Source organism: Odontesthes bonariensis, chromosome 14 (assembly GCF_027942865.1).
Source record: "Odontesthes bonariensis isolate fOdoBon6 chromosome 14, fOdoBon6.hap1, whole genome shotgun sequence".
Classification (NCBI taxonomy): Eukaryota; Metazoa; Chordata; class Actinopteri; order Atheriniformes; family Atherinopsidae; genus Odontesthes; species Odontesthes bonariensis.
Window position 1 is genome coordinate 34,585,733 of NC_134519.1, and position 16,774 is coordinate 34,602,506.

Below are 16,774 nucleotides of genomic sequence, written 5' to 3' on the forward strand. Positions count from 1 at the left end.
TAATAGGATAGGGAGTACCACGGCGAAATCTGCTCCGCCAACAAGCGCGGTGGAGAAAAAGGTGGTACCATCGGACACCATTTACCATGTCAATAGGAAATTAGACAAAGAGACACTAGATTTTGAACAGCAAGAAAATGACGCAGCTGCGGATGAACAGACCATTTATAAAAGAGAAAATAAATGGAGGGCATTTGGGTTTGATTCTTCGGTATTGCAGATTACTGACCCATGGGCTAATAAGAACATGTGGTTCCAACAACTGACTCATTCCGTACGGCGAGCTACACTTGATAACTGCCCTTGCTTTGTAAAGGTTCCAGCACCAAACACATGGCCGTCAATTTAGGAGACAATACCCGAGCCACTTAGTCCCATGTGTCAGGAGTATCCGTTATCTTGGTTGTTACATAATCAACAAGCACCAACGGATAGGTGTTTGGCTCTGTCAAAACATCTATTTACACCCAAAAAGGAATGTACAGGGTTAAGTGACTTGCCATATCTTAATTTGCAAAATCAACAGGAGAAGGGGGCAGCTGCATGGCCTGATCCAATGGAAGTAGTGGCCGTTAAGGCCAAAGTCTGTTTTTGTTCGAACGACACTCACGGTGCTGAAGGGATGTTCGTAGGAATATCAGAGTGCGACAGCTATAAGATGTAAGTCAGAAGAGAAGCAAACAACAAGATTGAAGGCCAGACAAGGGTAACTTTCCATGCACTGGATAAACGAGAGAGTAGGACCCCGTGGGTTAAACATGAACTAATCACTGTAAATGTGACCATTGGAACCGTTAAAAGACATATGGTGGGTGTGTGGGAATAAAGTATATCTATTTTTACCATATGGATGGACAGGTTGTTGTTTTATGGCTAGTCTAAAATTGCCATACGGGGTTGTTACAATCCAACAAGAACCACCAGCTGAGGAGATTCACCCCACTGACAGTTCGGCGAACAGGAAAAAGAGGAGAACCAAACACAAATGCCATTATTGGAAAGGGGAAGGTGGAATGAAGACACGGAAGAGGTGCAAGCAGAGGATGATGTCATGGATATGTATCCACTTTAAAGATACAACTAAGACAATCATGCAGTAGGAGTGGACGGCCATTTTGTTAACCCAGTTTTCTCCTGTTTATATTTCTCTAGGGAGGTAAGATGACTGTATTTTTGGTTTGCATTAATTTTGTCAGGAAAGTCAACTATATTCAAGATAGACAGGTTTTGTTTGTTATTTTGGCCAGGGTCCACTCCAACTCGTGTTCCTAAGAAATGTGCTCATTGCGGAGTTGCCAGTTGAGTGAGGAAAGGTTGAAACCAGGCTAGAAAAGAGGTTCTGTTTCTAGCACATTGCACGCCACTCCTGGGATGGAAAGCCTAGCGGTTATTACCACAAACATATTTTATAGTTTTATACTGAGTGTGACGTTTTTACATGGTTTATCACTTATTTCTGACAGTGTGCAGTCTTATTAACCTTGTCTACATGTATGATACAGTGTTTTACTTAACAATCTGCTATTGCAGTGGTGTGGCCGGACGCCGAGGTGTTCCAACTCTGTACGGGAGTTTTGACAGATGTAAGGGGGAATAACTATGCTGAGGCTAACAGGATAAGATGGGTGGAGACAAGTAGATACATGTCACATACACACTAATATAGAAATTAGGGGAATTAGTAAACAACATATACAGGTATAGTAAGTAGGACTCTGGAAGCGGAGTTTGGACACATCGTGCGATAATTATGTAATCATGCAATATACTGCAGCATAAGTTAATTTTCCGGCAAGATACTGGTGGGTGTTTTCTTTTCTTTATTCTCAGGATGACATTCTGGGAAATGGGAAACGAACTGAGAGACACTGGCTGTCCAGGGACCCCCACGGAATGGACTCAGAGACTCAAGACGGGATGATGAAAATGGACTGTGGGACCCTGGACAGGAGAATACGATAAAGAAAAATGGACGTTGGATAACAAAAGATGGAAACTAAGCTACACGGCTACTCCACTGCAAATGCATTGATATTTTTCAGTAGTACTAGTTTGCTAAAACTCTAGAATTGTGTGGATTGAGTTATAATCATGAAAAATGTAATCGTTGATGCTATAATCTTGGTTGCTGTTATGAACCATTTCAATCTGCATTGTATGCCATAATGGAGTGTGAACTTATATGTTACTTGTGATATTGTTGTCATTATGCTTTTGATATAGCCTATTCTCTGTAATACAGTAGGAGCCACGCTTTGTGGACATAATAGGACGAAATTGGACCAAATTGACCATAAAGGTCCTGAAATTAGACGTTAATGGTAAAGGTAATTGTTAATATGAAACAGGGATTGCTTGCTTAGATTGGCACCAGAGTGACATTCCCTTAGGTCATCCAATCTTTTTCCCCACTTTTAAGGAAGGGTGGTTTTTTATCGACTGGATGACAACTGACCTGCAGGTTCCCCACAGGGACACACAGATTGTATGGGAGAGCAGGACATGGATGTTTAGTCATGTCAGGAGACTGATGAGCTGTGTGACTGGAGGGAGACCGGTAGGCTGGTTTACTGTAGCCGAATTTGGACTAATTATATGATAGATTTAGCTTACCTAGTCTAAAATAGTTAAAATAATGTGCGCATAGACACGTAAATAGGAGTTTAACGAATCAGTTGACTCAGAAATTGAGGGCTTATGATATATTAAGAGATTGGGCAATCAATAATGTCGAACAAGTGAAGTCTTTGTTGATGCAGATTCATGGGTTTGACCATTTACCATGACACATATTGTAGAGGCCATTTTGTGTTTCGGGACTCTAAGTAGTCCCGAAGGGGGGAATGAGGTGTATGGACTCACAGGCAAAATGGGGCCCAAGGCACATGAGGAAATCTGAACTGAGTTCATTGAGTCCACAGACAAAATGGACGAACCAGAGTTTAATGAGTCCACAGCTGGTTAATTTCAAGACGCCTCCGCGCGTCTCCGTGCAAGACACTGAGATACACTGAAAAACAAGCCCTTGCACTACCAAATAAGATTTGATATGAGACATTCGTACAGTCAGACCATATCTTTTGGCTTAACGCCTGGACAAGTGGCCTTGAATCTTCTTTAAAAGTAAGGGACTATCTCTCCAAGAGCAGAAAGGATTTCATAGGGCTATTGGACACAGACTTTCTCCAGAAGATGCATCTTTCTGTAAATTAGACACGAACCTGACGACAGAAATAAAGATTTCTTTTGTTCGACTGAGTTCTTGTCAGCAGACTCCTTCATCACTCATTTTTACACCGGTTCGGCGATTCTTCTCTATCAAATTCACTTCACTGTCCTTTATAGAATTGATTTTAAACTTTTAATGTTTGTTTTTAAAGCTCTTAACGGCCTCACCCCATCATATTTATCCAAGCTTTTAACAGTCTGCAATCCTGGTAAAGCTCTGTGGTCAACAGATCAGTTTCTGCTGGAAGTGCCCAGGTCAGAATACAAACCCTGGGGTGACCGAGCCTTTTCCCAAAGCTGCCCCCAGGTTCTGGAATAAGCCCCCCGTCCAGCTGCGTCTTATTTCTGACCTGGGCCTCTTCAAATCTAGGCTAAAAACGTACTTATTTAGGATTGCTTTTAATACCCAGTAGTATGATGGCACTTTTATCTTTTTTTTTTTCTTATTCGATTTTGTTGTTTTTTATTGCTTTCACTGTTCTTTTATTGTTTTTATTTGTTTTTACTTATTCTTCTCTTTATTTATTACCTGCTGTAAAGCACTTTGGTACACCGTAAGGATTGTCTGTAAAGGGCTGTGTAAATAAAGTACATTTACATTTACACACGCACACACACACACACACACACACACACACAAACAAACACACACACAAACAAACACACAATTTTGTCTCCATAATACCCAGTCAGGCTGAAAAACGACTAACTGCAGAAAAACATTTTACAGCTGCGTCAAAGATGTTTGCTTCATTTTTGTGTTTTCAATTCTAATGTAAATCAGAAGGACCTTACATAAATAATAGGATTGTCTGGCTCCATGGTTACAGATATTTGAAGTATAATAGTAATGCACGAGACATACAGTTCATGCTCAACAAAGAGACTTGAGCTGACAGGAAACCCTCCCTGTAAACACTCTTCACTTTGCTTTGTGTCTAACACAACATTTCATATCCTCAATACTGACAACACAATGGAGTCCTGTGTACTCATTACCTGTAATCTGTGACATCCAACTACAATCTGTAAACTCTGTTCAACTTGTATTGGCTCCACAGTGGGAACAGAAGCTGCAAGCTCGCTGCTCGGAGTGTGTGGGAGTGGGACAGATCTGGCTTGCTCCCATGTCTGGTGCTGGCAGTTGAGGTTGTTTCTACAATAACTGATTGTTGATGATGGTTTGGGGGCTTAAAACAGTATTTTTGAAACTATTATTTTTTTTTTTTTTAACTTATTCTTTAATTAATTTTTCTTTCAACAATTACAGTGTCTGGGCACATCGTACATACATAGTTAAACAATCATCCTTGTATCAATGTCCTTATTGTCCAGTGGTGTCCTCTTCTCGTCCTCTATCATCAGACCATTTTTCACATTTATCCTCAAATTGTGCCTCTTGCAGTCTCAGTTTGTGTGTAATTTCTTCCACAGTGCACATCCACTGCTCCTCAGTCGGTGGGTCCACTTTGTACCACATTCTCGTAATCGTTTTTTTTACTGGCTGATAGCAGCACTTTAACTCATTTTAAGGTACTCATCCTCTCTTTGTATTATGTTTCGTGTTAAATTCCCCAAGTAGAGTATTTTACATGTTTTTGTTATCTTATATCCTATTATTTTTTGTAAACCCCTGCATAGTTTGTCCCAGTATCCAGTATCCTTTTAACTTTTGGCAGGACCAGAATATGTGTGTATGGTCAGCATCCATGTGACCACATGCTCTCCAGCATGGTTGTTGAGTAGACGCCACTCCTTCCCTTTGGAGTTATAAAAGAAACTATTTGGTTTTAACAAACAAATGTTTTTTTGTTTTTTTTAAAGATGTTTTTATTGATTTCACATATAAAAATTACAATTAACATTGAAAGCTTCAATTTTCTTTTTTTTCTTTCAAACAAACCCTTTCAATCCCCCAACCTCCCCTGCCCTCCTCACTACATACAATAAAACGTGTATGTAACAATTTGGTTAAATAAGCTACTTTCAGAGATGCATATACATATGTCCTTTACACTACCAATCAACATACAATCAAGAGGTGGAAAAAAAAAAAACAGATAGACATCCTCTAACTGGGCACATATGAGACAGCAGCACCAAAAATAAAACACAAACAAAAACAGTAGAAAAGTTGGTTAGGGAGTAAGATAGTAGGGTCAGATTATGCTCTATCAATGCTTAAAGGTAGGGTAGGAGATCCTGGATTTTGAGTCCAGCGAAGCTGCATTTTGAAAATACACAGGTAAAAAGTCCCAACCCTTTTCTTCACTTTCCCCCCCAAGGCACGCCTCTAGAGTACATGAACGCGCACGAGCACGAAGGTGCACGAGCGCTGTTCTGACAGCAAGCATCGATCGTTGCCGTATTTAGTATTTAGTATTTAGTATATGCTAACTATACGTTTAATAATGCTAGGTGCTAGCCAAGCTGGCTCTAGTTTAGCTTCCTGCCAAGCTTCTGGACGCGTAATTCGTTCACGGAGCAGGGTACACGCACAGGGGGAAGGAGGGGGAGGGAGGAGCAGATTGCAGTTTGATAGACGCATCACTATCCAATCATTGTGAACGGTCCGTTCACAATGATTGGATAGTGTTTTTCCTAGATTGTACGTTCTAGAGGCCACTACAACTTTTCATATTTGTGTCAAAACTTTTAATTAATTGGTTGCAATGGGGGTGTGAAGAGTATTTCAAGCAATATGTAAAAAAATGTTCCAGAAAAAGATCCCCTACCCCGCCTTTAAGGATCTTCAAGTGTTTTTAAGTTATTTATGTATTCTAGTGCCGAGTTCCAGGTTAACTCAAATTTCTCAGGAGCCCCTCTTATATTGTATTTAATTTTTTCGAGACATCATGAGGTCTTTAAGCCATGTGGATGTTGTAGGGGCACGTGGTGATTTCCAGCCTATTAGGATTCTTCTCCTCGCAAGTAGGGATGTAAAAGCAATAACGTTCTTTGCTCATTTTGTGAAGTTCTCATGATTTGGCACTATCCCAAAGACAGCAATTTCTGCACTTGGTGGCAATGTAAAATTGAGAAATTTGGACATATGGTGGAAAACATTAGACCAATAATCATGGAGACAAGGACAAGACCAAAACATGTGTGTCATGTTAGCTGGAGATAAATTGCATCTATTACATGTATCTCTAATATTGGGATATATCTTGGCTAGTTTAGAGTTGGTGAAGTAGATGCGGTGAATCACTTTAAGTTGTATTAAATTCAGCCTTGCACAAGATGTACTACCATTAACTTTAGTGAGTGCTTCCTTCCAATTATTGTCAGCTATAGGGCTACCCAACTCCTCCTCCCAGTCCCTTTTTATCTTGTCAAGCCCAGTTTCTGTGATTTGGGATATTGAACAATATATTTTTGACATTAAGCCTTTTTGATGGCTTGAAATGTTAAAAATTAAGTCAGCTGCCGTATCAGATGGGGTGTTTGGAAAATCCAAATTCTTCAGCTTAGCAAAGTTGCGGACCTGAAAATAGTGAAAGAGATGTGATTGAGGGAGGTGAAATCTTTCACAAAGTGTGGTAAAGCTATGAAAAGAACCGTCAGTGTAGAAGTCTTTCAAACTTCTTAGGCCCAAGCTTTGCCAGATGGAAAAGCCAGAGTCAATGCTGGAGGGAATAAAATGATGGTTGTTGCAGATTGGACTATGGTTAGATGCCCCTTTCAGTCCAAAGGTGAGTCTAAATTGAGACCAGATCTTTAAGGTAGAAATGACAATAGGGTTACAAGTGTATTGGGTTGATTGAATGGGTAGTTCAGATGTGAGCAACGCCATAAGTGAAGTGGAGGTACATGAACTCGCTTCTATCTCACACCAATTTAGCATTGGCTGTTGAACCCAGAGACTCATTTTCTGTATGTTGGCTGCCCAATAATAATTTCTCAGGTTGGGTAATGCTAACCCACCAACAGATCTGTGCCTTTGTAAAAAAAAAAACACGCTTAATCCTAGGGACCCCATTCCCCCATATAAAAGAAGAAAATAATTTATCAGCTGCAGTAAAATATGATTTTGGCAAAAAGATTGGTAAAGATTGAAAAAGATATAAGAAGCGTGGGAGTACGTTCATTTTTAAACAATTTACCCTACCTGCAAGTGTTAAATGTAAGTTCTTCCATCTATCCAAATCTAGTTTGACCTGTTCCATTAAAGGTAGAAAGTTGATTTTAAAAATGGTCTGTAAATGTCCGCAAATATTCACCCCCAAGTACCTAAAACTGCTTCTGGACATCTTGAAGGGGAGATCACCATCAGTAATGCATGGAGCTGGGTTATTTACTACAAACAAATGTTTTTAATGTAATTTTCTTTTACTCAAATTTCTAACAAAAAGTCTGCTAAAAAAGCCTTAAAATAGTTACATACGATATAATGTATGGATTTGTAAAAAAGAATTAAACATTGCCCAAGGAAAATTCTGGTTGCACAAATAAAAAATAAAAAAAATAACTACACCTCTGGATTTGATCATGCTTTGAAATCCTTAAAAATGACACCAGATTAGAAAGCACAGATTAAACAGCTGTAAGAGGTGACAGGTGGAAGTGTTTTTTATCAAAGGCACTGACATCCAGGCTGTAGGTCTGTGGTGTCATCCTGTCGAGATCAAAAACATCTCAAAGGCCATAAAAATTGGTGATTCGATTCAGCAAGTACATCAGCAACTCCAGAGAATGCACCTTATCATCTTATCTTATCTTATCTTATTGTTACACATTTTCTATAGCTGATTTAACAGGGCCAGAGTATGAAAAAAAAAAGTTGTCTGTGTTTGAGAGCAAACATTTGGGTGTCTAAAATAACTCTTAACACAAAAACCCAGAAAAAACAACTCTGACACTTTATTTTGCAAATAACTTGTTAACATTATTGAAAAGTGGCCCATTTAAACAGCAGGGGCGGCTTTGAATACTTCTTGAAATCTTTTTGATAGAATCTATTTAATCAGAATATTATTTTTATTCAACAAGACTCAAAAAGTCAGATTGATTGGTTTGGTAACTAAATGAAAGTAGACATGGTTAAATTCATTGTAAGAGCTCCCTTTTCTGGGCCTTCTACAATAGGCCATCTTTTGTTAGAAACAATTCCATCCTTGATCCTGTTTATGAGAATGTACATGAATTTTTTCTTATCTATTTCCTTACTTTAGGAAGATTTTTTAGCTTGTTGCTTGTGAAATAATCCTTTTCACAGACTTTAGAACAAGCACTGTTATCACCTTTCTCTGTGAAATGTAGCTTCTTTCTTCTTGAGTTCTGTAATTCGGAGATATCGCAGCTGTGAGAACAAGATGTTTTGGGCACAACACCGGTCCTCTCTTCACTCACACACTGAACACCATGCACATTGCTCATTATGTTAATATTGCATTATCGGCATATTTCAGATAAAGTACAATTATTCAGTGTGTTAATACATACGAAATGCTTAAACATACCATGTGTAATGGTACACATACGAGGTCTTTGTCCACAATAGTTGATTAGAGATCATTGTTTTTTAACATCTGTTGTTAACTTGCAGTGCCACACTGCTTAACAATGTCCCTCTCGGCTCAATAAAGTAACTATAGAGTGTCTTTGGTACGACTTGGGGAATTGCTTTGCTATGTTTGCTCACTGAATGCCCAGATTTTGATGACAGGTAATGTACTTAAACACACAGTAAGAAATAGACGACAGCCAACAGGGCTGTGTCCTTAGCCAACGAACAGGCATGCACACACTAACCCTTCATAGATGTCCTGTTAAAGCTTTCATGGTTGAACCTCTCGGGGGGCTCCTTCGTGTTAATGGGCTGAGTCGGTTCGGTGAGTCGGTGCCCGTCAGTCTCCACCCCGCAAAACGTATTTTGAGATATTTTTTAATCTAGTGTATGATAAATGTAAACTGAATTGAGCACCATAGTTGGAGTAATTAGGGTTCTTATACACATGAAAAACCAGTGGCAACAAGTATCATGCTCTCTCTAAAGTCATTCACAGCTGTCCACCATTTAAATAAAATGACCTCCCACTGAACGCTTACCCCTGTAAAAAAGACTTCAAGCCAAATCAACTCTAATAATGTATGTCTCCTAGTTGTCTCTAATATCCTGCATTTGTTTTGCCTTTTATCTATGATCTAAAGGTTTTAACAGGTCTGACCATCAAGTGTTCTGCCATGAATTACAGCTTCCTGTCAAGAAGGGACTTAGCATGCCAACAATACAAGGCAGGAAAAGTGGTCACTGCCAATGTCAGGCAATCAGGTTTCATTTTGGGTTAAGTTTCTGTGTGCATGTGGCCATCCGATGTCACAGAGGAAAGCTTATTGACGTCAATATGTTGGACAGAGACTAACAGCAACAAAGAGGAACAATGTGCTCCATTGCCTCTTGCATGCTTGACTCAGGAAAACACTGCTCATGATGCCATAAAAATGTTTACAGGTTTACAGAGAAGCTGCACACACTGAGCCTGGCGCAGCCTTTGTGGTATACGACTATTTGCAATGGAAATCAGAAAGTGTTGTGAGTAATCATTCTTACTTTAGAGTGTGTTTAGCACCAAATGGTGCAAAATACAGTGCAGCGACAACAGTTTCAAAACAAGAAACACAACAGCACAATTTTACAAAACACAAAATGCATTTAAAGATGTGTAACTGCCAATTGAAAATGCAAGAGCATTTCTGGAAATACTATAACAAAACAAAAAGCACACGTAAAGCTATTTCAAATTGTTCAAAGTTATGTTTTGTGGTTTTGCGGTTCTGTTTTGTTGTATAGTGTTTTTTGTCTTTTCTAAAATGTGTTTTTACGTACAGCTTGTTTTTTTTCAGTGGCTGTTGTTTTCTCTTTTTTCCATTGTCCTCTTAAATTTAGTTTTCTGAATTAAATTTTTGGTTTTGTTTAGTTTTTTTGTTGCTTTGTTTTTTTTTGTTTGTTTTTTTTGGGTGTATTGGATCTTGTTTAGCCGTCTTTTATGAAATGTCACGTCTTTTGTTTTGTTGAAATGTAAGCTATGTTTATAGAAGAGTCTTGTGTTTTGGTTTTTGGTCATTTTTGACAAAACTGGCTTTGAAGCCTCTTGGTTTGTTTTTTTGTTTGGGCTCAGTTTTGGTTTTGTTTAGAGTTTTGAATTACCTCTTTTTTTAAGATGTAATTATTTGTTTTGGAGTTTTATTTAGGGTACTGTTTTGAGACCCTTCTCGTTTGACTTGTGGATTGTTAAAAAAAAGAACAATAAACACTCAACTATTTCACCTTAAAATATCTGGGTATTTTTATCTTCTTTAATGTTACTTCTCCTTCCCGCCCTTACTGAGCTGGGTCGTAACATTAAACAATTAATATTCCAGCGCTTTCCAAGAGAAAATCATGTCTCTCTTCCCAAGGCACATTGCTTCGTGAGTTGTCACTTGTCCAAAGCAGAGGGGACACCTTTTGTGTTTGGAAGGCTTTTTTTAAATTTTTTTTATTGTGTTTATACCTTAAACCCATCTTAAAAGCAACACATGTTAAAGATCTTTGTTCATTTCCAAGACAGCAGGAAAAAAAGGAAGGGTTTGTGTGTATGTGCAGGGGGCGTAACAGCCAATGGAGGGAGGAGAATGAGAAGCACAACCTCTTCCCACTGAGAGGAACTGTATGCCCAGAGGAGTTTATAAATTCCTGTGTATGTTTGTACCAAATCCACAATCAATTTTCATGTTGTCCGAACTGCAGTGAGGAAACGTCTGGCCCACATCTGCAGTGTGACAGTGTCTGTTAGAGGAAGAGGCATTCATTTACAAGCAAAGGACTTTCAAATCTGCTCGATGTTTTGAAATTGTTCAGCATTGTTCTATCTATTCATTTGGCTTGAAGGGCGCTGGTGTTTGCACTGTGATTTGGAGATTAACTTTGTTTGAGCTCTGCAAACGGCTCAAAGTCATTGAAATCCTTGGACTACCATTTACCTTTTTGTTGACTCTTCATCTGCACCAATGTACAGCAGTGGCTACTCCCAGGTCAACAAGTTCAGCCCACAGGGCCAAAGAAAGATGCAGCACCGCTCAAAGGGCAAGAGTTGCGGCTACTACATGCGCATTGTCTTCTTTTTCTCCTCTCTAATTCAGTCTCTCATCATAGTCAGCCTCGTGCTCTTTCTGGTTTATGGAAAGAGTCAGGACTCTACGTCCACAACACGTATCCAGGACCTGGAGGAGAGCTTCAGCCGGCTGTCAATAGAAAACGTTGCCCTCAGGCAGCAGAGGCAAAACCTGACCAACTTACTCAATGCCACCCTTACCGACAAGGCTCGTAATGACTGGGATTTGGCCCGTCTACGTGATCTCTGCAACAAATCCTTTTTTTTCATCAATGATTTTGATAAGAAACTGGTAAGAAACTGAATTAACCTTTTGATTATATTCAATCCTGAAGTACTGAAGCCATAATATCCCTTAAAGAAAGTTTAATACTTGAATGCTGACAAAAGAACGTGTTAAAATGTGAGTGATGCAGTATGTTGTTTTTGCTGTTATTGTAACCTAACTCAAAAATCGAAAAATGATATAACAAATATGCCTGAATCCCTAATGGCTTTTCTTTCAACTACACAAACAGCAACAGTGCAATGCAGAGTTGTTCATGTTAAAGAGATCTAACGGACGTACAGTACCACGTGAGTATATTTCTTCAGAGCAAAACCCAAAATATCATATGAATGACACATTTGAGCTGCAACTATGTTTCTAAATCTATTCTTTTTTAATATTTTTAAAGTATTCACTCCTGTGCATAACAGTGGGGCTGAGGAACTGAAAGCCAGGTATCACCTTCTGGAGTCAAACTTCACCCAAACAATGCAGAGCAGGATGATGGAAATGCACCTGCTCGTAAGAGAGAGGGACAACCTCAGCTTGGAGACTATTCGTCTAAGGAGAGACAAATCCACTCAAGAAAAAGAGTTAGAAATCTACAGGCAAAATACAAAAGATGAGTTTCGTAATTCCCTGAAGTCTGTCTCAAATATCTCCAGGGCTTTCCTGGAGAAGATTGATTCTCTCTTCCCTAGACACATTGCTTTCCAGCTCACTTGTCCAAAGCAGAGAGAACACCTGGAGCAGATTCGTAGTAACTGTACCAGTCTGTCCCGAGAAGTGGAGGACAAGCTGCAGTCTTACATGAACAATGTTGGAGAGCAGGTATCAAGCATCCAGGCGGAGAACAACCACCTGAAGGCAGAGAACTGGCGACTATCTGCAGACTACCGCTCGTGCAGCCAAAATCTCACAGGGATAATCGAGCAGAACAGAAAGAACCGAGAAGAGCTTCAGCGGAAACACGATGAGAACAAGGAGAGACTCCTGTTGGATAAGATGAGGTTGCTTGGAGAAATAGATGTCCTGAATAAAAATGTCAAGTATAAAGAAAGAGAGGTGGATCACCTCACAGAGCGATTTGTGCAGCTCAACATGTCATGCATATCAAAGGTAATATCGAACTGCCACAACTGTTCACATAAAAAAAACAGCGAGCTCAGAATGTATTTTGAGAATATTTTGAAAATACTTTTTACACCAAAGTTACTCACATAAAAGTTAACTTTCTAAACTAACTGCAATATGTATAAACTGAGGAGAGCATTCCTAAAGTAAAATCTATGCGAGCATTTAAAGTTAATTAAATTCAATTAAAAGTTTCAGTGCAATCTGTTGGTTTCCTAAGCTAGGAAATTGTTTTTGAATTGGCTCTATATGAACGAATTGGATTATTTAATGAATAATTATGATTACAATTAATTTAATTCCAATTGGCTTGAATTGGACTTTATTATCTAAGTGCCTTGAGATGACATTTGTTGTATTTGGCGCTATATAAATAAAAATGAATTGAATTGAATTGAACTGAATAGATACCTCAAAGCCCATATTTCTCTGATTGTTTACTGGAAATGATCCAGTTCAAGTGCAGAGGACAAGGAAGGAGAAGGAAATGGCTGCCAGTTAAGAACAAGTCAGCAGAAGGGGGAAACTTGGCCAGCATTTCTGTCTGATATGTTAAGTGTCCGTTGTTGTGTAAAAAGAGTTTTGGAGCCACGATTTATGTAAATTCTAAATAGTTTTGATGCATCATAGTACCGTATGTTATTAACATTCATCTTTGATAAGAGCAATCATTTAAGATTAAGTGTTTCCTGCTTACTGGCAACCTGTCCAGAATGTACTCCGCCCAGTACAGCTGGGATTGGCTCCAGCACCCCACTCGGATAGGATTAAGCAGTTATAGAAAATGGCTAGATGAATAGATTTTTCCCCATTTCAACACTAATTTCTTTTTATTTCAGACAGGAACATTTCCGGGAAGTCTGGGCCTCAAGCCAAACATACAGACTCAGCCTGGGTGGGGCTCTTTCGGTGGTGCTGGATCCAGCTCTTCGTCATCAAGCTCTTCGACTTTGGGTCAACTAGGTAGGACAGGGTCAGATTCAAGCTTTAGCTCTGGGTCAACTTTCAATAAGCCTGGCTCAACTGGAGCAGGCTCATCGAGTTTACTATTCCCATCTTCTGGGTCTAGTTCAAGCCTAAGCAACACTGGGTTAGGAGTCAATAAGCCAGGATCAACTGGAGCAGGGGCATCAAGATCATTATTCCCATCATCTGGGTCTAGTTCAAGCTTAAGCAACACTGGGTTAGGAGTCAATAAGCCAGGATCAACTGGAGCAGGGGCATCAAGATCATTATTCCCATCAACTGGGTCTAGTTCAAGCCTAAGCAACACTGGGTTAGGAGTCAATAAGCCAGGATCAACTGGAGCAGGGGCATCAAGATCATTATTCCCATCAACTGGGTCTAGTTCAAGCCTAAGCAACACTGGGTTAGGATTCAGTAAGCCAGGATCAACTGGAGCAGGCTCATCAAGTTCATTGTTTCCATCACCTGGGTCAAGTTCAAGCAAAAGTAACACTGGGTTAGGATTCAGTAAGCCAGGATCAACTGGAGCAGGCTCATCAAGTTCATTGTTTCCATCATCTGGGTCAAGTTCAAGCTTAACTAACACTGGGTTAGGATTCAATAAGCCAGGATCAACTGGAGCAGGCTCATCAAGTTCATTGTTTCCATCATCTGGGTCAAGTTCAAGCTTAACTAACACTGGGTTAGGATTCAATAAGCCAGGATCAACTGGAGCAGGCTCATCAAGTTCATTGTTTCCATCATCTGGGTCAAGTTCAAGCTTAACTAACACTGGGTTAGGATTCAATAAGCCAGGATCAACTGGAGCAGGCTCATCAAGTTCATTGTTTCCATCATCTGGGTCAAGTTCAAGCTTAACTAACACTGGGTTAGGATTCAATAAGCCAGGATCAAGTGCGGGAGCTTTTTCAAATTTTGGAATGACAGGGTCAAGTTCAAGTCTTAGTCCAGGTGGGACAGGCTCAAACAAACCAGCCGTGAGTGAGAGGGGCTCAACAGCTATTGGGTCATCATCTGGGTCAACTGGATCAAGTACGTCAGCCAGTAAAAGTGGATCAACCAACTCTGGATTTTCTTGGTTTGGGTTGGGGAGCAGTAACTCAGGGCAAAGTAAGACAGGAAGTGTACCAGGGAAAACATCAAGTGGCAATAGTTACGTTGGCACTGGATCTTCCTTTGGTGGAGGAAGGACGAATGCGCTGGGAGGTGGCTCAGGTAAGCGCAAATTCATGCAGTTGTGGCAACTGTATTTCATTATTCCGTATTTCTGATTCTTGAACAGCATTCAGGATTCATGAGCCCTTAGTGCTGTCGCAAAAAAACAACACGTTTTCTTTCACTCGTTACATTGACGATCATTAAGTTTGTTAAAGATTGCCAGTAATCTTTAGGGGTACCTTAAGACCGGCTTGATTGCTTAACTCAATGGCATTACCACACTGACAAATCAATTTTTTTTCCTATTTGTTTAACCAACAGATAATATCAACCAGCACCTACGAGATCTGCAACGTCTGATCAACCCCTCTGGCCCGCAGTGAGTAGAAGTATCCTGAGAGTAGTTGTAGACTATAAATTGTTGTGAGGTTTTGTTGATTTTTTTTTCTTCATAGCTGAATAGGGAGTGAACAGAGGTAGTATTCCATCTATGTTATCGTCAACAAAGACCCATGACAAAATAAGCGATATATATAGTCTGTTACTCAGTACTTTTTTTTCCTACCCCTGCCTGCGGTTATTCAGTACCAAACACACTGCTTCCTTCAGATAACATGAATAAATTAATATCTATGTAGTTACAGATTAAAAAAAAAAAAAAGAATAAATGGGAATAAGTTTTTTAAAGCTTGACATTGACATTGCTTGTTAGTAGGATCATTTTATTGATTGGTTTCTGTCTTTTCCTGGGGTTTGCTGAAACTAAGGAAAGTAGAAACATTGAGTGATCCTTTAACAAGGAGTTGCAACGTTTTTAAGGTTGGTGCTCAGGAAACAGTACAATCATTTATATTTTGTTTCTTTCTTTCTCTCTCTTTCTTTCTTTCTTTAGGGAGAAACAAGATCTCTCCAGAATGCTGGGATAAAATGACTTTTTTTAAAATGATTTTCTGTCCATAACTTCAGTAATATAATACATCTATAACAAAGAGCTAAATACAAGTCTCTCATAGTGAGCTCACCTATTTTCTATCAACAAAATGGAGTAGTTTCTACAGTTAGTTATTCAGTATGCATGCATGAAAGTCATTTGAAAACATTTGCACTTTTTAATTAAAAATGTGAAGTTTGTGTCTTACAGTGTATTCACACATTATGCTTTATAAGCAAACATCCATAAATGATGTAGTATTTTTATTCTGTAAATACATGAAAATAAAAGCATTGTTTAATCATAATCACATCTATTGTACCTGTCTCTCCTTGTTCTTTATAAACAAGGCTATTTAAAATGTTACCCCACTCAGACCCGGAAATAACTGTTTGTCCTCATGTGCGTCACCTATTGTGTTCCTAATTGTCTTCAAATGACCCCACCAGCCCGTCCTACAATGATTTACTGCCAACACATTTTAATCCTTCTATAATGTTTATGTTTACCTGCCAACCTGTCAGTAGACTGCTGGAGACAGACGAGGGTAACCTTTGGAAATACATTTTGAATACATGCCATCACTGACAACACTGAGACAGCACTTCACAGTGGGGAACACGGATATCCAAAGTATAAATAACATCTAAATATCTCTGATAAAGCACACATGAAGGAAGAAGTGAAGGAGGTGGTTTTAGTATCTGATAAGAGTCCTGGTCATCCTGAACAATTATATGTATTTATATATATATAAAAAATAATCAGATTTTATCTGCAGTTTCATTTTTGGTGAATGTTTGACTTTTCAAACAAACAAAAAAAAATGATACAGACAAAACATAAACAGGGCTGTTTGATAATGTATAGAAATAAATATCCCAGTGTTTAAACATTAGATATAGATGTGGTATTTTCTTTACATCATTTAGGCATAATTAGTTATTCAGTAAATGTTCATTTCGTTTCAACATTATGGCGGAAAAATGGAGC

At 39.1% G+C, this 16,774-nt stretch overlaps 1 protein-coding gene across 1 annotated transcript; it reads left to right on the top strand.

The window, feature by feature from the left end:
• Window positions 1-10,937: 10,937 nt before the first annotated feature.
• Window positions 10,938-16,087, top strand: plvapa (plasmalemma vesicle associated protein a). The gene is made up of 6 exons (XM_075484157.1): window positions 10,938-11,616; window positions 11,843-11,900; window positions 12,002-12,711; window positions 13,566-14,907; window positions 15,172-15,229; window positions 15,743-16,087. Exons 1-6 carry the CDS (start codon window positions 11,221-11,223, stop codon window positions 15,774-15,776), a joined length of 2,598 nt encoding a protein of 865 aa, XP_075340272.1. The 5' UTR covers window positions 10,938-11,220; the 3' UTR covers window positions 15,777-16,087.
• Window positions 16,088-16,774: the final 687 nt, after the last annotated feature.